Raw genomic sequence first — 23,747 nt, forward strand, 5'->3', positions numbered from 1 at the left:
TATTTTGCAAATTACTGATTTTATGTTATTTTGATTCTATACAACAAATAAGAGGTGTAAATAATAGGCTAAATTATTATACACTTAGTCAAAAGTTTGAAATAAAACAAAAAATAAGTAAATAATTCATTTAACAGTAATCTTTGCAGACATCTTATCTGATACGGTGTAATGATCCCAATTCTTTGCAGGATCATATGGTTCCCATCGACTAGCGGGGAAAATATGTTTATTACGTTCATACCAGCTACGCAAACAGACTTTTCCAGCATGTGACTCTTCTTTTTCTACATTTGCATCCATTCGGATACGAACATCGTCGTGAACATCAAAGCAGAATAATGGTCCAGATTTACCACGGGCCTTAGTTACAATAAAATCATAAAATGTATAATGATGAGGAATAATCAAATCTTCCTTGATATACATCATTTGATCTGCACTGGCAGACTTTAATTCAGAGAAATCTTTACGGAGTTGCTCTACGCAACGATGTAAAAATAAATGGATGGAGTGACCCTTTTTCATCCGCACTTGTTTGCGATGTCCAGATCCATCCCAGTAGCTGTACGTGATAACTATTTCCTCTTCTTTGATTGCAGCTTGTTTTGCCACCCATTCCCTTCGAAGTTCTTCCCTAACATATAAAAAGATATGATGCAGAATTTTATTATCACATCAACAAGAATTGGGAATAAAGCAGTTTAAATCAACAAAGCAGCGTTATTTTCTAAAGATGTTGGATCTCAAAACATAGATGGGTTTAGTGATAACGGACGAATATAGACATATTTTTTAATGGGAGTCACATAATCGAAACATCTCTGCAATCTGACATTATTCTTGCCTTTTTCTTAAGTACATACGAAAATATAAGTTGGAAATGTGTAGCTACTGTGTTTGTTCATTGAGAGTGGTTGCTGCTGAGAATCTGCATTTAGCTTTATGGAGAATGTTCGACAGTAAAACATCGATTTCCTGTGTGAGCGTAAACTGACTACAGCTAAATGGCAACATAGTTTATATGCATTCTTTTTTTTAACTAACAACCGAATGACATAAGGAAATTCTAGAAGAGTTTTGGCTTGATGGTGAAAGCATATGAAGTTCGAAAATTAGGCTTTAGACTAGAAACTAGCCATATTTGCCTTGATTTAGGCAATTGAAAGATACCCCTAACTCATGCACAAAGTGTGATTTAAAGACAAGTACATTAACACAAAATGTTGTTGCAAAGTTAAGTTCTAAGAAATTTATTAAGAGAAAGATAAATATTACTCTATGCGCTCAATTAACACTGGAAATTTACCTACGATACCATGGATGCTAGTCAGTCAGCTACAACGTAGGACCAGGCACATATATGCATCAGTCCAAGTTGCCATACCTCACGAACACCACCACATAGAAGCAGTTAATTCAATGGTAGTAAAAAAGTTTCATATAAGGATACGATAAAGGGAGAAGGAATCAGTTCGTAGAAAGAAATGTATCAAGTAATTTTAATCTCACAGTTTAAGGCAAGATGAAGAGTGCATACACCTACGCCATTGTGATCGATTCTGAGCCATGTCGTCACACAGTCTCCAACCATTGATTACGATAGTCGCGCGGACCCCAACCAAAAAGTCTGCATTTACCAATATGGATGAGACCAGAAGTCAGTGACTTTATGGACTGATATTACGTTTTGGTTTGATTGCCCCTGACTTTCTTCCAACCGTCTCCAACGCTAGTCAGCATTGCGCACTGTGGTAATCGGTGTCCAGTTATAGGTGACACGTGGCCTATCCATCTCAGTCGATGAAGATTCACAACCTCATCAACCGATTTACCATCATTCTCTGATACCTTGCGTCTAACTTCACTATTACTTACCCGGTGATCCCAGCAGATACAAACAATATTTCTAAGATATCTGTGATCAAATACTAGTAGCTCAAGAGTATCCTCTACTCATAATGGCCACGTTTTGCAGCCGTAAAGTAGAACAGAACGAACTGCCGCGCAGTATACTCGTCCCTTAATTAGTAGACGAATATCTCGCCGTCAACTCCACCTGTAGCCCCCCGGGGGCTCCTGCTGTTCCCAAGCCCACATAAAGGAGGAGGGTTGGGCATGGGGTTAGCGACCTCATCCCGTAGAAAACTAACTCGCTAAAAAAAACGCTAACCAGAAAAAATAATTCAAACCATTTAAACTCTGCCCTGGGAGTTGAAGGAAGAATTATGACACCTTATGATGAAAGCCGAGATTCTTCGGAAGTCACGAGGCTGATGCCCCTTCTAACAACCATAGCAACAATTAATATAAGTACATAAAACGTTCAGACAATGTGGGAGAACCAACCAAATAGCTATGGAAATGAGGAGATACAACTTGATGGTTCTTGGAATCAGTGGAACCCACTGGGCACAAGTTGGATAAAAAAGATTAGACTGGGGAGAGATACTGTTGGTCTTTGATCACAGAGAAGAAAATGCTTCTCACACTCAGGGAGTTGCTCTAAAGAAGCAGGAAATGCACTTGTATGATGGGAATCTCATGGATCCAGAATTATCAAAGCATCATTCAAAACAAAGAAGAAGGGAATCACGATGAATGTTATCCAGTGTTATGCACCCACCAATGATAGCAACGACGACATTAAAGATCAGTTCTACTCGAGGCTTCAATCGATCATAGCTAAGTGCTCAAGAAAGAACCTCACAATCCTGATGGAAGATCTAAATGCTAAATTCGGAGTGGACAACACAGGATATGAAGAAATAATGGGACGACATGGAGTGGGAGAGAGAAATGAAAATGGTGAGATTTGCAAATCTAGGTGCATTCAACAAATTGGTTATAGGCGGCACAATATTTCCACACAAACGCATACACAAAGCTACATGGATCTCACCGAATCAAATCACAGAGAACTAGATCATATTTGTATCAATATTAATTCACAAGGACAATGAGAGATGTGAGAACAAGGAGAGGAGCTGACATAGCTTCAGATCACCACCTGGTTATGGCCAAGATGAAACTGAAGCTAAAGAAACACTGGACAATTGGACAAACAACATTACAAAAGGTTCAATACAGCCTTCGTTTGAGATACTCACAAACCTAACCAATTCAAGATAACTGTCAACAACAGGTTTCAAGCTTTACAGGATATACTGGAAGAACAAGAAACTACGATGGAGGATAACTGGAAACGGAAAAATAAACATTAAGTTCAACGCATCAGGAGGTTCTGGGTCGCAAGGAACATCATCATAAGAAATGGATCTCTATGGAAACGCTGGACAAGATTCAAGAAAGGAAGAACAAGAATATAGTAGTTAGCAACAGTCGAACACGAGCAGAGAAAGTCAATGTACAAACAGACTACGCAGAAGCAAACAAACAAGTGAAGAAAAGCATTAAAGCCAACAAGCAGAAATACATGGGAGAACTAGCAACGACGGCGGAAAAAGCTGCAAGGGAAGGGAATATGAAACAATTATATGATACAACGAAGAAACTACCAGGGAGATATAGTAAACCGGAGAGACCAGTCAAGGACAAAGAAGGAAAGACAATCATGGAGATTCAAGAACAGAAGAAAAGGTAGGCAGGATACTTCGAGGAACTGCTGAATAGATTAGCTCCATTGAATCCACCGGACATCGAAGCAGCACACATTGACCTTCCTATATCTGTCACTCCACCAACGATCGAATAAAGCAGAATGGCCATCAGACAAATCAGCAGTGTGGAAGCAACAGGACCTGACAATATACCAGCTGAAGCATCGAAGTCAGACATTGAAGTGATTGAAAACATGCTTCACCTTCTATTCAAGAAGATTTGGGAGGAGGAACAAGTGCCAACAGACTGGAAAGAAGGGTACCTCATCAAGATACCAAAGAAAGAAGATTTGAGCAAATGTGAGAATTACAGAGGCATCACACTGTTGTCAGTACCAGGAGAAGTTTTCAACAGAGTGTTGCTCAACCGGATGAAAGACACGGTAGACGCTCGACTCTCAGATCAACAGGCTGGATTCTGTAAGAATCGGTCGTGCACAGACCAAATTGCGACACTACGGATTATCGTTGAACAATCAGTTGAGTGAAATTTGTCGCTATAAATCAACTTCATTGATTATGAGAAGGCGATCGACAGTGTGCATAGGACTTTATGGAAAATTCTTAGACACTATGGAATTCCTGAGAAGATCGTCAACATTATCCGGAACTCATACGACGGACTACAGTGCAAAGTCGTGCATGAAGGACAGCTGACAGATGCATTCCCAGTAAGGACCAGAGTCGGGCAAGGCTATCTACTCTTCCTCTTTCTTCTGGTGATTGACTGGATTATGAAAACTTCGACATGTGAGTGGAAGCACGGAATACAATGGACATCTCAGAATCAATCAGACGATTTGGAATTCGCAGATGACCTAGCCCTTCTATCTCATACACACGAACAAATACAGACGAAGACAACTAATGTAGCAGCAGCCCCTGCATCAATAGGCCCCAACATACACAAAGGAAAAAGCAAGATTCTCAAATGAATAAGGAGGATCGGATGCAGATGTAAAGGCGAGGATTGGCAAAGCAAGGGCAGCATTTCTACAAATGAAGAACATATGGAACTCAAAACAACTGTCAACTAATTTCAAAGTCAGAATCTTCAATACGAACGTTAGGACAGTCAGTCCTACCGTACGGAGCTGAAACGTGGAGGACTACTAAAACTATCATCAAGAAGGTACAAGTATTTATAAACAGTTGTCTACGCAAAATACTCAACATTCACTGGCCGAATACCATCAGCAACAGCGTTTTATGGGAGAGGACAAACCAACTTCCAGCTGAAGAGGAAATTAGGAAAAGACGTTGAAAGTGGATAGGACATATATTGAGGAAATCACCAAACTGCATCACGAGGCAAGCCCTAACTCGGAATCTGGAAGGGAAGCGGAAAAGAGGGAGGCCAAAGAAAACATTACGCCGGGAAATAGAAGCAGACATGAAAAGGATGAATGTTAACTGGAAAGGATCGCCCAGGACAGGGTTGGATGGAGAAAACTGGTGTGCGGCTTTTGCTCCTCCATGAGGGGTAATAGGCCTAAGTAAACGATATCTCGCCTTCGCCATAGGTGACGTAAGTTGGCAAAAGCCAAACGAGCTGTTTGGATCCGTGCAGAGATTTCATCAGACACCAACCCATTAGGGCTGATCAGACTTCCAAGATAAGTGAAGTTGTTAACGCGTTCGACTACTTCACTCCCTATCCTTAGTTCAGGTGTTGACGCAGGTCAGTCCTGAAGCAACAATTTACATTTAGAAGGAGAGAAACGCATCCCAAACATCCTTGCATTGCCCCTCAGTGCTGTCAAAAGACTCTGCATTTTATCAGCGTCTTCACCAAACAGAACCATGTCATCTGCGTATTCTAAGTCGATAAGTGGATTTCCTGGTAGGAGATCAATGCCCGAAAATTCAGATGACGAGAACGTTATTTTCAGCAGTAGGTCTATAATGAAGTTGGACAAAAATGGAGGTAGTGGACAGCCTTGCCGGACACCACTTGAGGTTGTAAAATCAGATGACAGTTCGCCATAAACTCTCACTCGGCTAGTAGTGTTCAAGTAAAGAGCCTTCACAAGGTTTATGTACTTCTGAGGTACACTTTTCAATGATAGACATTGCCAAAGAACCACTGGGTCTACAGAGTCAAATGCCGCTTTTAAGTCAAGAAAAACCATCATTGTTGGACGTCGATAAGCATGTCTGTGTCCTAAGGTCTGACGAATGGTGAATATGTGGTCGATACAGCCACGACCAGGTCTGAAGCCAGCCCGATTTCTTCGTGTTTGCAGTTCATGAGCCTATGTTAGGCGTCTGATATTTATTGAGGCTAATATTTTAGACGCTATATTGGTCAAACTCATCTCTCTATGGTTATCACAGGATGATTTTGATCCTTTCTTACACATTGCGACCAGTCACATGGGACTACATTCAGTTCTCAGATTTTAGCTAAAATATTAGTCAACCTAATCGGTAAAACTGGACCACCATCCTTAAAGACCTCTAGTGTTAATTCTTCTAAGCCAGCTGCTTTTCCTCGTTTTAGATTGGCTATAGCTTTTTAAACTTCAATGTTCCACTCAGGCTGTTTGGAAATGGTGGATAGTTGTAAAGTAACTGAATGCTAGCTGAACTGCTCCTTAAAGTGTTTCGCCCATCGTTCTAAACGTCTGGACTATGAGGAGATAAGTGTCTTCTTTCTTGGCTATTAACTGTGAATTTATAACCACAATGGCTAGGTGAAGTTAAGTACACTAATAATTAAGGTAAAGTTTGTTGCTGCATTTAGTATAAAAAGATGAAAACTTTAGCATAGAATAAAGGGAGTAGTTTCAGCTGTTTGCTCCAGCTATTATGCCAAAATGGACTGGACAGAACTTAGCCAAGGCAACAACTTAACCTTCAGTAGATTAGTAATTTATAAGTTTTACTAAAAATTAACTACTATATCATAGAAGTGGAATCACCAGAAATGCTAGAGTCCGTATGTTAACTGCGAAAAAAGATTTGACGATGTATTATAGAAATCTATTTCCAATATCTTTTTTGGGTGAAACTAGCGGAAGAGAAAACAAACCACGAGGATATACCAGTATGTCTGGGATGCACCATGTACGCGGAACAAACACCTACCTCGACAAACAATGTTGTGTGGATTAGTAACGAGTTATAAAACTAGTTGGAATCAATCCATGAGGTTACTGACCTTTGGTTAAGTCGTGTTGGTAGATGCAAACTACATGGTTGGGGTCTGCGCGACCGGTGGTAGGAGACATTAAGTGACATGGACTGGAAAAGGTTGTAGTGACACAGATGGACTCACTCTTCATCTGGATCTTGTGCTTTAGTTTATTTCGTACTATTCGAATTTATCTCTTTATTTCGGACCATATTCTCCGGTGCTAACCTTTCTTTTATTGATTCTTTTATTATTTCTACTTCTTTGAAATAATCCCATCTTGTGTTGACGTGGTATGACAACTTGGGTTAACGCACATCACTAGGCTTTATGTCAAATTTAACTGACCGACTAACAAGTCTGACTCAGCACAGTCAGGATCATTAGGTGGAATGATGTAAACACGGATAAAAACCCTTCAAATAGTATATACTCTCTATCCTCACGTAACTGTCTTTAATGCGAATGTATAACAAATACGCAGAAACCTAAGCAGATGTAAACGACGAGGAAATACTGCGGTAATTGTATCATTTACTTAATGATCCATGATAAAGAAACAAGTTAATTAGGATACTAGAACTTCCGCACTGTACCAAAACGTTGAATAACCAAGTGAGATCATGACTGAAAGTTTTTCATAGTGGAAATATTATTGCATTTGTTTATTTGTAAATGTACACCGAAACCGACAATGAACGAACGTTTTATCAGTGATGGTGGCTCAGTGGTAAAGGGGTCCAGAATTTAGTCACTATCTTGCAGGTATCACCAACGCTCATACTTACAGTGTCATTTGTAACCAAGTACAGTAATTTAAATTTAGTAAGTGGACTTGGCAACTAGGTACGAGCTTGTGAATTCGACCACAGCCAAATTGTGTCAACCAGAAATTTTAGAAACTGATAAAAGACTAGTCCTAACTTGTGTACCGTCTTTTAGAAATGAGGTGAACAAATCACCCGATTCATTCATATCAATGCGTGTTAATTAATATACGAGTAATTTGGCTTTTATGACTCCATGCTGAAACCAGATCACAAAGTAAAAAGTGATTCCACATGAATTTACATAACAAAACCAACCTGAATCACAAAAAAGACAACCGAGATTTAAGACCCAGATTTAAGGACGGGATGTAACATGACGCAGAAAATTGTGTTCAGACGACATAACTGGTGAGGCTATAATTTACGGACGAATCAATTAGATTTAGGATAATAGGTCTCGGATTTCAGAGCGAAATTTATTCACCCACCTGTCTAAATAGTTTCTTGGCATTTTAGCTGATGTGAGTTCGTGATGAAAACCATAAACCTGATTCCTAGCCCTTACCATCAACTGTAAACCATAATTCCGGCCCATCACAGTGCTTTGTAACCCTCATTTAGCCCTGGTAAGTAGGCGGACATTCCTAAGGTCACTTTAGGGTCCGTAAATTATAGTCATAACACATAGCTAATAATTGTCTGTCAAAGTTTGTGACGGAACTAATACGAAAAACTTGCAACAAAACTATACGAAAACGCTACGTGCACTACTTTACCTTAAGACGTTTTTCTTCCTTCATCTCTGTCAATATCTGGTAGAAAACTGGTGTCAACAGTGGATTTTTTTCCCAAGCGTCTTCGTTTAGTAGAAGACTCATTGTCAGACTTAACGGTACCTTCCCCATCAGTTAGAACTTCTTCTGGCTGAGGTTTTTGTTCGGTCTACAAATCATCTTGAGGGATCTAAAATGTAGTACAACTTTTACTTTATCGGGTGACTCAGATTTGTCTACAGCGGTGGATGACTTTAGTTCATCCTCGACATCTTCCTCTTCAGCGAAAGACAACAAAGACTACGTCACATAAATAGGTACAATTAAAAAACCTACAGGCTGAAGTTTATTCTTTTTTTCTAGAGTAGAATTTTCTGACTTGTGTGCGAGTCCTTTCGAGTTTCCTAGGGCTAATTCCTTCTCTCTTTGTGTCAGATAAGCCTTCTGTCGTGCTTTCATTTCATCCAAAGTTACCAGGCCAATCTAAACGTGGATTATATCAGCTAAATAACATACTGTGTTATTTTTCAATTGATATTCAATAGCATCATAATGTACAGCAAACTTGGTGGACATTTCACCGACACGCATCTCTGCCTCGAGTTTCCTTTTCTGAAGTTCTAGTTCTTGTCGTTCCTTTTCACGCTGTTTCATCAACAGAGCGGCTCTTTGTGCCTCTCTAGCAGCTCCCTTAAAAGTTGCCATCTCCAGGTGAATACGAAGCTTGCGCCGCTACGTGAACTGTTAGAGGCGGGAAACAGGAGACAGTATGGTGTATTAAAAACCTCTATTTTCATCCAGCACAAATAATAAAGAAGACTCTGTGCATCACTGAGTCTGAGAACACATATTTTTTAACCGTATTATGCGGTTTTTTGTTTGTAATTGTTTGTGTAATTTTGTAGCGTAATGAAATGGTTCAAATGGTTGTGGACGGAATAGAAGAAGCTTTCGCCTAACGGGCTTCCGTGTCTAGTAGCAGTGGATCACTAATACTTCCAGGCAAGAACCTAGTTATATTAACGATGAGAGAGGAAAACACAACTTGGTTAATCATTATAATATGTTATCCTTAGTCCTTAAGAATAGGTCAATTTTCCTCTTAAAGGACTGCTGGGAGGTCGCTTGGACTAGTTCAGTCGGCAGCGAATTCCAGCATTTGACAACTTACGGAGTAGAAGTTGTGTCTACAGTCTGTTCTGCTATGTTGGGTCTCCAGTTTCTGGGTGTTACCCCTTAGGTTAGCATTGTAACTAAGCTTAGGTAGATGTTTAAGGGGATTACCAGAAGTGTTAAGGATACTGTAAGTCATGAGGTCACCTTTAAGACGTCTGTACTCTAACGGGTAAAGGTTAAGTGATTGGAGGCGCTCCTCGTAAGACTTGAATTTGAGTCCCCAAACTGATTTCGTGGCTCGACGTTGGATACGTTCCAGAGTGTCCTCATCCTTTTGGAGGGAGGGAGGAAATACTATGTTTCCGTACTCTAAATGGGGACGAATAATACTGTTGAGGATTATATGGAAAGTTCTACCGTCAAACTGGCCAAAAACGCTCTTCAATGTTACCAGTGCAAGGTTTGCTTGAAAGGCGTTTTTGTCACAGTTAGCGTACGACTTCAAGTCGTGGGGTACCGACACTCCTAAATCTTTTTTGAATTGGAATACTTCTAAAGAGGAGTTTCTTAAGTTGTAACTATAGTCTGCAACTTGTCGCAGATGAACTACCTTACACTTTGAAGTGTTAAAGGTAAGTCCGTTGTCGACTGCCCAACTTTGAAGTCGATTCAGATCCTCCTGAAGTGCTAGTATATCCTTTTGGCTACGCATCTCTCTCCAAAGTTTCACATCATCAGCAAAAAGCAATAAGCTAGACAAAACTTATTGTAGAAGATCGTTTATGTAAATCGTTTGCGATTTCGGATAGATGGAGACAAAATGAAAGATTGGTTTAACGATCTTTAGTCCCTAAGTGCAAAAAATAGTGAAGAGTTCCATGCGAGCTCTACAGTGATTGAGAATGTGACACGGTGTTTAAACGAACAAAAGCTTTTGTAAACTATTTCTTCATGTTTTTATACCAAAAATTTGGTTAGGGCTGTTTTCAATGACAAATTACAAGGAGTTTGAAAACCCGATTGCTCTTAGGGAGTCGAATTACGAATTATAGCCCAACAATCCTAATCCAAATTTTTTCTAGCATATGATTTATTCGGAACCGGCAAGATTGTCTAAAAGTAGGTGCTTAGAAACAAATCAATTGAGATACATTGATGAGCATCGGCATACAATGTGCCAAACACTATTCCCAAGGATTTTAGGACAGAAGAACCGGAGTGTGATCGCCAATCATGACTTTAAAATAAATTCATACCTCAGTGTAGAATCCTTCAAATGATTTGACGAATAAAAGTATATGTTAAGCCGTTTGGCGCCCGAAAGCCGATACTGATACATGATGTGCTACGCGCTAACCTTCCTTCCTCAACTAACTACTTGAGAGACACCACGAGAGCGAAGGAGAAAGTATATTGGGCTATAGAATAAAGTGCACAAATACTTTTTTACATTTACATATATATAGGTATATATACAACTCTACATTTAAGGGAATTGATCTATTTCCTAGTCAGTGAGATGCACTTGTCATTTGGGCCACTTCTCATTGCCATCAGTTATCTGGTGGAAAGTTTGAGTTGGTGGTTTCTTTAACCGAATGTAGTCGTTTACCGCAGATGTGGTTTGCATATCAATTCAGGCATTTACTTCGAACATCAACTTCGTAGATCACTTCACTGACTCTTCTTATGAGGACACTCTCTACCCATGCAGGTCCCCATTGTCAAAAGTCTCTCATTTATACTGATAACTCATCAGGAAACTGACGTTCAATTCCCATCCCTTTGGGTTTATAATCTTGCCTTCCTCTATGTGAAGACATACTATCAAATGAAGTTCAAATCCTCCTTCCGAACACTGAATCAACAGGGGAGATACCGTCGGGTGAGACCTGATTCGGGGTTATTCTATATGCTCTCAGGAATTTCTGGATGACCTCTACCATCGTGCATTCCCCTTGTGACTGGATGAGAGCTCTCTTGAAATCATCGGCAAAGCACTTAGCTTGACCTTTTCACTGGGCGATGGTAGGTTGGTGACTGAATGTGTGTGATGGTGTTCCGAAACCAGAAGTTCAAGATTTCTGACGTAAATTGAGATCCATTGTCTTTAACTAGTGTTTCTGGAAAACCAAACTGCCCGAAAATCCCATCCAGCACCATTATTGTTGATTTTATGTCTGATGCACTAAATAAATCTGTGGCCATTTTGTAAATGAGCCGATAGTAGTAACGTGTTGACACTGGTTCAGCAAAATCAGTGTGAACACTGGACCATGGCTTTCCTGCACTTGGAGATGGGGTGGATGTATTTCCAGTAGCAATTTCGCGTCTTGTTCACACAGTGGGCATTCCTTTACAATATTTTCAACGTCTTGATCCATCAGTGGCCAATATACATAACTGCGTGCTAGTGACGTAATAGGCTGCAAACCAGAGTAACCTGAGTGGAACTATTTGAATATTCGGCATCTGAGGGTGGTAGGAATAACTAGGCGTTCTCTAAACAATAGACACGAGTTGGTAATAGACAACGCGCCTCATCGACGGAAACACAATACTGAATCATTATCAGCCTTGTATGACCAGCCTTCATTATTATTAGCCTTATTCAACATTATATTTTCGGTACAATATAGAATTCTCAGTACAAAACATTTCAGCGAGTTTCCGTTTCTTATTTCTGAATCGATATTGACGATAAATATTAGGTGATCGCCAGTTAGATATTAGCATTTCAGAAGGCGATATCTAATATTTATTCTTTTCAATACACAAAACCTGCCATCACGATGTCTGCGATTGCAATCTCATTGAGTTACTACTGACTGGCTTACTATATGATTTTCCAAGACTGGACACCTAGTAGCTAGCAAGACTTTCCAACCACTTATGTGATAGGGAACTGGAACGATTAGATTTATTTCTCCTACCTGATAATGAAATTAGATTAGATCTCATATTAGCGCTCAGCATTTTGAATAAAAGCTTCATTGTTAACATATTTTATTTTATATCGTAGGCTAATCATTTTTAAAGCCATCACCAGTTTAAAAAACCACGATCGATGCATTGGTATTACAGCATTATCATAAGTGTAAAACCAGTTTCAAGGCTCCTTCATTTGAAAAAGCATACAGCTTGTTTGAGTATGCGATGAGCCTCTTTATCCTAGAATGTCGCATAGTGATGATGGGAGTGCCACAGTTTCGTATGCTATATGAGCACAGCACATTTCGAAGCAAATATTAGGGTAACATTGTGCATGTGGAGTAAACTGACTCATTTTACACCTGTTACCTCTCATGGAGTAAAGGCCGCCGACCAATGATCTCTTCACTTGTTGTAGCTATTTAGCATCAAGCCTTTTGATGTATCTATCTAATGCTTGGCACCCTGCGTCCTTTAGTCTGCATCTTTCCCTTTCACTTTGAGAAATTCGGGCTAGAACTTGCTTTGTTAAACAGTTTACTGACTTCTGTAAGGTGTAACCTATCTACTTCTGGCATATTTTCTTGATTTTTTCTTCAGTTCGAGGCTGGTTTGTTTTTTGACAGAACAGGTTATTGTTGATGGTTTCTCCCCCAATGAATCTAAAGCGTCTTACGTATTTGGCTATTTATAAGCACCTATTCTTTTTTGGTGATGAACTTAAGAAGAAGACGTGCAATTGATTACAGACACACTCCAATTTAAGCTGTGGCGGATGTGGTGTTTATATGAACCAATGATTTCTTTGTAGTGATGACTGTTTTGATTTTGAATTCCAAATACAGTTCATTTGTTCGTGCTCATCTAATATTTCTTGATTAAATTGAGTTGTTTTGGTGACTACTAGTTTATACCATAATTCAAATACTTCAAATTACCACAGTGTGGCAGTCCACTTGGCTTCAGCTCCTTACAACAGATCTGTTTCGATGTTATAGTTCAAAGTTCTAACTTTATCCTTGAGTTATAAATATTTTGAGTCCCAGATATTTCCTCCATTTGTAGAAACGTGTCTTGTTACCTTGACATCTGTATTACATCCCCTTTAATTATAAAAAATACTATCTATAAAACGTAAACTTTTCCACCTCTTCCAGGGGTTCTCTGTTAAGTGCAACTTGGTTGGTTCGTTTTAGTTGTGTTGTATTTCGGGATCTTGATTTTTCTCTTGTGTATGTTGGACCTATTGTTGCAGAGGCCGCTGCTACACCCCACCATCCATCAATTTGAAGTGCAGTCCATCATGTAAATTCAGGATGACATTGGCGATTTTCTCAGGCACACTACAGTGTCGAAGGTTTCATAAAGTTCTATCCACACTGTCAAGTACTGTCTTATAGTCAGGGAATTTGATTTATAATAAAGATTTTCATTCAAATGATTGTTCAAAGATGATCCGTAGTACCGCGATTTGGTCTGCGCACGACCGATTCCTATGAGACCAAACAACAATTCGTTGAAAACGTTTTCTGATTGTAGTGTGATTCCTTTGTGGTTCTCACACTTACTCAGATCTTCTTTCCTTGGTATCTTGATGGAGTATCCTTCTTTTCAGTTTGTCTGTGGCACTTATTCTTAATCCCAAATATTTCTGAGTAGGATATGGAGTATCTTTGCAGTTGCCTCCATTTATGACCTCAGTGTTTCAGCTGGCATGCTATCCCGTCTTTCTATCTCACCATCGTTGCTCTCTCTGATAACGTTGGTAATATTTGCTAATATTAGAGCGGTGACATCTTTGAAGAGATCTGTATGCAATCTCTCGATGTTCAGTGGGTTCAGTACCTACTTGAGCTTGTTGTCCATCGTACAGAGTAAGCATCCAAACAGCCCTTCAGAGCGATCCGTCCACTCTTTCCATTGCTATTGAGTCTTGGCAGTCAGTTCGCCCTCTTCTTCCTCGACCAGTCGCTCTGCTTTGCCGTATCTGTTTGCTGGCTCATGTGTCATTGTTTTCCATAGGGGTTTTCTCTTCTCTGAGTATATCTTGTAATATTTGGGACATATTCCCAAGAGCCATCCTGAGTTTACTGGATTGGTTAATATTTCGAAGGAAGGTTGTTTTAAACTTTTGCAGTGTTACTTGTTTAGTAGTTCGATGGTTTTTCAGCCTGTAAACGACGAGATGTTGATCTGAGGTTATATCATTTCCTCTCTTTGTTTTTATATCGTGCTGGAATTCATATCTGTAGATATGTGATAAATTTGGTTTTTAGTATAGTGGGATGTGAAACCCGTACGGCTCTTTTTATATAGTTTTGAGGAAAAATGATGTCTCCTATATGGTTTGCAGAGTGTTTCTGATGGATCACTTCACATCCCGAAGTGTTGAAAGTATTTTCACTGTAATCTGTCAAACTTTAAAGTTGATTACAAACTTCCTGAAACAGTAACTAGTTATACTAGTCTCACGATTCTCCATGAAGCTTAGCATCATCAACAAAAGTAATATCTACGAGACTACTAGCTCAGGAAGATCATTTATATGAATTAAAAAGGAAGAGGTCCTGGTGTAATGAACAAGAACACGAGTGGGGGACAATCAAATATATTTAAGCATAAATTACAGACTATCTCACCAAATTCTGATAACCAAACAGCAAACAGTTAGTTTGCAAACTAACAACCAACTGTCTCAATCTTCACTGTTCCTTCTGTAAATATCAGTTCATTTTCTCTAATTCCATTGTTCATGCATTTTCCTACCAATTGCGTTTCATTTCAGTTCTTTCCTTATCGATCTTTTGCCAAAATACATTCCATGTCTGACTATCACCATATACTACTTATATGGATATAAGTAGACCACACTACACTAGTACTGAACCTTGCAGGACCCAGCCAGGACATTCGATAGTCCAAAAAAAGTTAAAGCTTGATCTGACCTTAAAAATTTGACTACTAGGATATTACTAAAGCCAGTCAACCAGTGGTGACTTAATAACTATCAGTCTGAATTTACTGGTATGACACGTATTATCGGCTGATTCAAAGCTTTTGGAAAATCTAAGTACGCAACACTCACTTTCTCCTTAAGACAGAAGAAGGTGGTTGAACTATTCATAGAGGAAGATAGCAGAAGTGAACATAAAGCAAAATGTCTGAGTAATCTTATCATCTAGAGTCCTTAACTGACGTTCTCGGAACCAACGTTTTTATTAGCATTACTCCAAAGAGCAACGTCTCAAGAGATGATCCATTTGAGTAGGCGTAGCCAAAGTAGCTATTTACCGCCTTTATCATCGGTTCATCTAGAGTCATCCTTCACATTTGCTATGTATGTGTTTTACCGTGCGTATTTTTGTTGAAATATAAACTAAGGAAATATCGCCTAGAGCTTTCAAATGTAACTTGTTCCATGTTAGTCTCAAGCCGAATTTAACAATTACATACTGGCTAAAAACATCTTGTTTAATCTATTTTAAGTGGTGTTACATCTTAACTACGCCAAGACTAATAGGCACTCACCAGTATCACCTAGTCGTGCTCTTACATATATATATATTCTGTTTATCACCAACAAACGAATAATCTAGATAAAAACAAATCACTGGTTTTGTTCAGAGGGTATTTAAATTAATTTTACGTGGGTTCGTTGTGTTTTACTGAACATCAGATGTGTTATAAATAGTATTTGATTTCTTTTCTTTACAAATAACAAAACCAAAAGAAAGAATAAAATGAACAAGAAATAATATTCAATAAAACAATAGGTATGTGATATTTTTTTAGATTATTTTTTTAAATTACTATAGTGGATTTAAGTATATATGTATACATTAAACATATAATATGTATACATTTGTTTGTTTTTCTCTCTCTAAAAGAGACAAGACTGTTGATAGTTATGATTTTACTGTTGTCATTGGTTTGCTTTCATCTAAATTTCATATCTGAATAGTAACCTTGTTTGTTTATATTGTGTTTATTTTGCTAATGGAATGATCTTCATGTTTTGATAAATGATTTTTTCAATGGTACCATTCTTTTTAAATATTTAATAAATCCATTGAAATATTACATTCGATATCGAAGTGCTGAATTAATGGTACTACCATTAGAATGTTGATTTGAGTGTAGATTTTGAAATCCATCTCTTGTTGTTCTACACCATTCTGAAGATGTTGAACCTCCTGAATTTTCCTAACAAAATAAAAAATATTTTTAGACAATAATATTTTAAAAGAAAATTGTAGATAATCTACAAAAATTGTTTAAAAATTTGATAGTCTTGATTAGATGACTACTGCGTTTGAAAAATCGTTTATTTATTTTCTTTTTTGCATAGTTCACTTCACTATTCTTCAAAATTCGAATCAAATTCAAACTCAGGAGTTTGAATGTAAGGGACTCATTGCTGAATTTCAAATGCCTGAACTCGATCCCTGGTGAATTCCAAGGTATAAACTAATAAGAAGTATTAAGACATTCGATTACCAATCACGAAATGATAAAATTTTAGAGAATTTTTTTAAATCATGAACTTATTGTTTAACTATGTACAATGAAATGATATTAGTCGATTAGTGTGAACATTTAGATTGTTGACTGAAATGAATGCGTCATTAGTATGCTACATTCTTGAGAATATTCTAGTGGATAGAATTATGATATAGTTCGTGTACACTTTTTTTCTTAGATCATTATATTACAATATAGTGAGATAATAAATCAATATTATCAGTAGACTTTTATTTCAGTTCAGACTTGGATGACTCCACAAATCATGATTTCTCAGTGGAAAATTAAGAAAATCAAATATGAGCAAGTAACTATTATGTAAAAGACTAAAATTTAATTAGTTAATATCCAAAGAATTTCGACATGATTATAGTATAGGGACGAGCTTGAAAGAAACTGGAAGAGTTCTCAACCAATTAAGAAAAAGCCTCAGTAAATAGATAGTTGATGGAAAATAAAATAATTACATTACAAAATGTAAATAGAATCTACATATATAATGAATATATTACTCTTCTATATGTTATGGTGCCTCTAGGGTGAAAAAAGCAAAGTGCAAACTTGTGCTTATGAATATAGATTATCTATCTTGTCAAATTTTTATAATCACCTAAATAGATTTTTAACAGTTCCCATAGTGTTCTTCTTTAGGGTTAGGATTTTCATTATGAATTGACATTACCTACTTTTATCAGAAATTTCATAATCTGATGATGATTTCTATCAAAAACTCAGTATCCTTAATGATAACTTCCTCATTGTGAAATTCAAAAGTTATTGTCACAGTCTCACATAGTGTTCTGAAGTGTATAATGTTTAGGAGTTCGAATTTTCATCATTATTTCTGTAAGTAATTCATTCTATAAGTACTCTTATTATGAAAACTATTTATGTGTCTTTTGTTAAATATCATCAAAATTTATTTGTAGAGACGGATGGTGGTTAACAGTGGAATCCTGGACGCACGTTCCTTCCTATTTGAGACTCGTCGGCTGGATGTGCTTGAATCTCAGAGTTGATGTTCACTCCAGGACTCGAACCCATAGCCGTTCTCGTCAAAAGTCATTGTGTTATCCACTTCGCTGCTGAGTCCAGATAGTCACTAGCTTGTGATAGCCACCATCCATCTTGGCTTATAATGCTTGAAACTTAGGGGAATATCAAAGTAATCCGTACAGGATACACATATGCCAATAAGAGACTGATCAATCGCAATCCTAAACATCAATCAGAAGATTCAAACAACCAATATAAAAATGAATAAAATTTATTTGTATTTGAACTAATATCTTTTAATGTATTCAGTCTTATGTTTTGTTTAACTAACTTAATTATTTACTATTTCAGTGTAATAATTATATTAAAAACTATATATAATTATTGTTATTCAATGTAAAGCATACAGAAATAAATAAAATCAAGACTCATTTGTTAAATCATTCTAATTCAATTAAATTCTTACCCATTCTAACTCTTTCTTATCCTATTATGATAATGTAAATCAGATGATTTTATTAACCCTCTACATATATGGAGGAAGATTAACAGGTTAGTTATATGAATTTGTATAAAATCGTTGTGTCGTGTTGTAGTGAACAAGAACACGAGTGGAGACAATCGAATGTATGTGACGCGCAAATTACAGACTATCTCGGTAAAATCTGACAACCATACAGCAAACAGTTAATTTACAAAATAACAATCAATTGTCTTAATTCTGACTGTTCCTTCTGCAAATATCAGTCCATCTTCTCTGATTTCATTGTTCATACATTTCCGTACCGATTGCGTTTCATTCCTGCTCTTTCTTTATCGATCTTCTATTGAAATACATTCTATCCCTGACCATGATCATATACTATTTATGTGGATATAAGTAACCCACACCACACTGTTACCTTTTTTCTTCTTTTATAGAAATGTAGCATATATATATATTTCTTAATCAGTTTATTATATGAGTAGATATGAAGTTATTATGCATTTTAAATAAACTAGTTTAGTAAGCAAAGATGGATAGTGGCTAGCAGTGGAATCCTGGACGCACGTTCCTTCCTATTTGAGACTCGTCAACTGGATGTACCTGAACCTCAGAGTTGATGTTCACTAAGTGCCTTTCGCTTCAAACGCCATGGCGTTATTCACTCACCTACCGAGTCCTGATAGCCACTTGCTTGTGCAACGAGGTGAAGATTCAAACAAACAATACCAAGTGAATTCGTACTTTAGATTTTTAAGCTCAAAAGGTAGTATAATAATTATAGATTATAGAATAACAATCTAATGAATGATAGTTCTGTAATCAATTAACTTGTTATTTGTAATATAATCATCTTTATCTTTATTTTATATAGTTGAGATCATGAGTTAATTGAAGCTAGACCACCATGGAAAACCTGAAAGCACTAGACGGCCGTTTCGTCGTATTATAGGACTCGTCAGAGGTGCGCAGCCATGATCTTTATTATTTGAATTAATTTAATTTGATGAATAAAATTAAATTAAAAATTATAAGAAAATATTTATTTTCATTTCTTTATTTCTTTTCAATATTCTTATTAATTGACTAATGAACTTTTCAATTTAATGAAATAAAAGTTAGCATTTTTTTTGAAGAAATATTCAATTAGTTATCCTGTCAACAATAAAACTGATTACGTAATCAGTAAGCGTGAACATATTCTTTGATTATTTCCTTTTTTTTGTGTGTGATTAAACTAAAAAGAATGAAAAACGTAACACATCTTTTTTTCACTTCATTAAAATTTTAATTCATATGAACATGCGAATAAAATTATCGAATTATTATTAGAAGTTATATTGTATAGAGCAGATGGTCCCAGTCTCTCTCTTTCTCGAGCGCTCTGTTTTATTCGTCAGATTCATTAAGATATGTTATAGTCATCACCATCATCATCATTATCATCTTGAACAAGTTCTTTTTATTCAAGAGAAAGAAAATAACTGGAAGTTGCTTTACATATAAGAAACAGTAACCAGATGGTGTAGCATTTCGAATCGATACAGCTTTCTTTGTGGAATTTTACAGAGAATAAATATAACCATATTATTATTATTATGTATGAATGACCACTTAATTTATTTTCTTTCTTTCTACCAATCAGTACATAACTATAAAGTGTTTGTTACATAACTTTATTGACAAAATATGAGGGGGGGGGCTAGGAAATACATTTGACTAGTTAGAACATTGTTAATTATGTAGAGATTATGGTTAGATATTTCAGTTCACTAACTTCATATTTATTCAATTATTCATACAAACATGTATGTACATATTTGCATACAACGAATTAAGAAAGAAACCATTAAGATGCTTCACTTAGTACTGTTTGCTAGCCACTATCCATCTTTGCTTACATTATTAAGATGCTTGTCTCTACAATTCAATACACATCTAATTGTATAGACGTTATTTTTAGTTATCTAACAATGAAATATAGAAAGAAATAAATCCATCTGTCAAATAATTATTGACCTAACGCAATGGATAAATTCTCTGTACTTATGAATTTGTATTATTTTGGTCAAACGTTTTATTTTCTGTTCCAAAAATTTTTTTCTTTTCTTTTTATTTTGTTTAAAAGAGAAAGGAACAATTAAGATATTAAATTGAAAAAATGAAAATGATTTTTCTTTTTTTGTTTTAAAAATGTTTCATTATTTTTGATAGTTGAGATCATGAGTCGATTAAAGCTAGACCACCATGGAAAACCTGGAAGCACTGGACGACCGTTTCGTCCTAATGTGGGACTCCTCAGCACTGCGCATCCACGATCCCACATTTTTAGCTCAAAGGTACGATCAAGTTATCAGAATTTTTATTGATAACACATGATACTTTACAGATGATTAAGTAGAGATGAAAAATGTAAAACCATTAATATATAAGACTATAGTTATTTGATACTCTTAGGACTATAAAGTGGTAATATTAAATCTAAGCTTCGTTATTTCAATGACAGTGTTAATACAATAAGATCTAGGTTTCATCACAATAGACATCAACAGTGTTTAATCTCAGAAAAAAAATTTGGAGAAAATAATTATATGGTATATTAGAAGTTCCTCAAATGGCACAAGTTCTTCTAATGGTTAAGGCTTCTATACAAGGTGTGAATGCCATGGGTTTGAACACCGATAGGGTAGTGCTTATGTACTTCCAAAGAAACATGTACAAAGATGAAACAGATGTCCAGTGTTTTCTGGTTTTAAATGATCGCATAACTAAGATCAGTCATTGATTTAAACTTTAAAAAGAGGCAGTTATTTAGTGATCTTTAACACCTAAATGTTCATAGTTGATACTGATCAGTGGTTGATTCGAGAAAGGTTTATGTTAATTGAGATCAAAATAAAACTTGACTAGTGAGTAGATTGTAATTAATCGACAAAGGATTAAGAAAAGAGTTAGGAGACTATTGTTTACAGTCTGATAATAGTCTAGATACTTCCCCTGATAAACTTTTCATAGTCGTAAATGAAGATAATTGCTTTGTAATTCATTATAAGCCTAATTCAAATTATACATATAATACTTTAAAGTTCATACGTTGTTTTATCACTGACTTGAGTACCGATCCATTTGCAACTACCAGAGTACGTATTAGATAGTCCTGGAAATCACTACTTATTAGATCAAACTCAATTATACTATTTCCACTCTTCAAACAATATTAATTATCATAATAACCAACGTAACATAAATACAAATTAATTTTCAACTTACCAAGTGTGAATAAATATTTGTGAATGCAGTATTTATGGTACTTATTGGAACACTTGTTAGACTAGACTGTGTTTCGTCAGCTACAGATGAATCTTCGGTTTCCATGTTCGGTAGAAACCTGGGGATATTGGATGATGAATCGGTTTCATTCAACTGTATAAAGCCGGATATTTGATCGTGATAGACCCTGGAATTGTTATGTTCACTGTCTAATGGTGCATTGTTACTCTCATTAGCATTTCCGTTTGTATTTACTGCCTCGTATTCTAGTTGCTCAGTAGATGAACTCGTATCATTTGTCGTATTAATATATGAAGAGTCTACGCTACTGACATACATATTACTTACATTACTGTTATCAGTAATATGACTGCGGTTTCTCATGAAATGGGATTGTGGAAAATTCCGTCCTGGTAGTCGGTTAGATGATGGTGATGATGAAGACATTGATAATGAAGATGATGGTAATGCTGTTGAGTTCGACGAACCTTCTTGACTAGGAATTGTTAATGTAGAATTATTTGCAGAAGTATCCGTATTCTCTAGATAGTGACTATGATAAATATTATTTATTTTACTTAAATTTCGTAATTTTGCGATTTTGCTTAATGAAATTATATTCGTTGTAGTTTCTTCTGGGATAATATCTTTTACTGAAGCACTTATTGATGATAATGTGGCATGTACATTTGTATCTGTATTCGAAGCTACAGTGCTCGTTGAAGTAATCAAACTGGAATTCAGTGAACTTGTATATTCTGAAGAAAATGATGGAATAAAAAATTGCGCGTTACTATTATTAAAATTGTTTTTACTGTATGGGAATAATGTGTTTAGTTGCGCTTGATCTGGATTTTTTTGTTTCTGAAACTCACAAGCTTCATCAGCCGTTACATTTTGATTTAATTGGTGATTATGTTGATGACCATGTGACAATTGTAATGATTTTTGATTTTCTATTTCATTGATAAATAAATCATTCGAGGAAATATTTATATTTGGTTCAATTGAACTAATTGTTTGTTTTAATTGCTCACAAATACTTTGACTTTTGAAATGTCGATAAGAAGGTGTAGGTGAAAAATTACCTCGATAATTATTAGATTGTTGTGTTGAGTAGTTACTTTGTTCATCAGATACATTTTCTGCTCGTTGTGGTAAGTGTTGTGGAGTATTTGACAAAGAAATTGTTGTATGTGCTTGACAGATTCCTGCAACAGCAACTGCGGCAGCCGCAGCAGCGGCTCGTTGCATCAGTGGTCCAGAAGATAGATCTGGTAAAAAGGATACAGGGTTATTAGGAAAGTGAGGTGTTGTTATAATAGATTGCTGCATTGATGGTTGCTGTTGTGGTTGGGGAAGTTGAGTAGAATGTGAATCATTCTGGATGGATAATTCGTTATTTATCGAAAGTGATGTTGACGTTAACTCTAAACTGTTTGAAATCGGAGAAGTAGCTAAAGGAAAAATATTTCCCCGTCTCGCTCCAGGATTATTATTATTAACACTATTAGTATGAGGTGAGAGTGAAGTATATGACGGATATCCCGAGTTAAATGTGGGTGAAAACACTTTTTTAGGCATATAAGGAAAATTAGATCCATAATAGCTCATTAAAGCATTGGTGTTAGTTAGACCTGGTTGAATACCTAATGCAGATGTACCGATTAAGTTAGTTGGCAGTGACATACAAGAAGAATATGGAAAACCACTGTCAACGCTAATACTAGTGCTACCATTATTGACATCATTAATGTCATTATTATTATTACCACTATTACTGTCGAACAACGAATGACTGTTAACAACTCCATTTGGTGCCATAGTCATAGAATTTCCATTATAAATACTTGAATGTGTATAAGAATGAAGATGAGATCCTTGACCAGATGATTGATATGTATTACGCAAACTATGAAATGGTTGATTATATTGTAAATGTTGAATATGTCTATGTTCATGTTGTTGGTGTTGTTGCTGTTGTTGTTTTACTAATTGCTTTTCTTGTTTACGATATTTAGCTCGCCTATTTTGAAACCATACCTACAAAATGTAAAGAAAACAAAAAAAAAGACAAGATAATATTTTAGAAAGTGTTAAGAATCAGTTGAAAATGCCTATATATATATA

The 23,747-nt window shown here is 36.3% G+C and overlaps 2 protein-coding genes across 2 annotated transcripts; both read right to left on the reverse strand.

The window, feature by feature from the left end:
- Positions 1 to 126: 126 nt before the first annotated feature.
- Positions 127 to 9,004, reverse strand: Smp_161290 (xap-5 protein-related; the record flags this gene model as incomplete). Its single annotated transcript, XM_018795821.1, has 6 exons — positions 127 to 637; positions 8,015 to 8,080; positions 8,311 to 8,468; positions 8,513 to 8,599; positions 8,636 to 8,782; positions 8,816 to 9,004. The coding sequence occupies 6 exons, from the start codon at positions 9,002 to 9,004 to the stop codon at positions 127 to 129; spliced, it is 1,158 nt and encodes a 385-aa protein (XP_018646925.1).
- Positions 9,005 to 16,423: 7,419 nt separating this feature from the next.
- On the reverse strand, positions 16,424 to 23,306 carry Smp_161280 (hypothetical protein; the record flags this gene model as incomplete). Its single annotated transcript, XM_018795832.1, has 3 exons — positions 16,424 to 16,549; positions 21,618 to 21,937; positions 22,280 to 23,306. The coding sequence occupies 3 exons, from the start codon at positions 23,304 to 23,306 to the stop codon at positions 16,424 to 16,426; spliced, it is 1,473 nt and encodes a 490-aa protein (XP_018646926.1).
- Positions 23,307 to 23,747: the final 441 nt, after the last annotated feature.

This window comes from Schistosoma mansoni (assembly GCF_000237925.1).
Source record: "Schistosoma mansoni, WGS project CABG00000000 data, supercontig 0177, strain Puerto Rico, whole genome shotgun sequence".
Classification (NCBI taxonomy): Eukaryota; Metazoa; Platyhelminthes; class Trematoda; order Strigeidida; family Schistosomatidae; genus Schistosoma; species Schistosoma mansoni.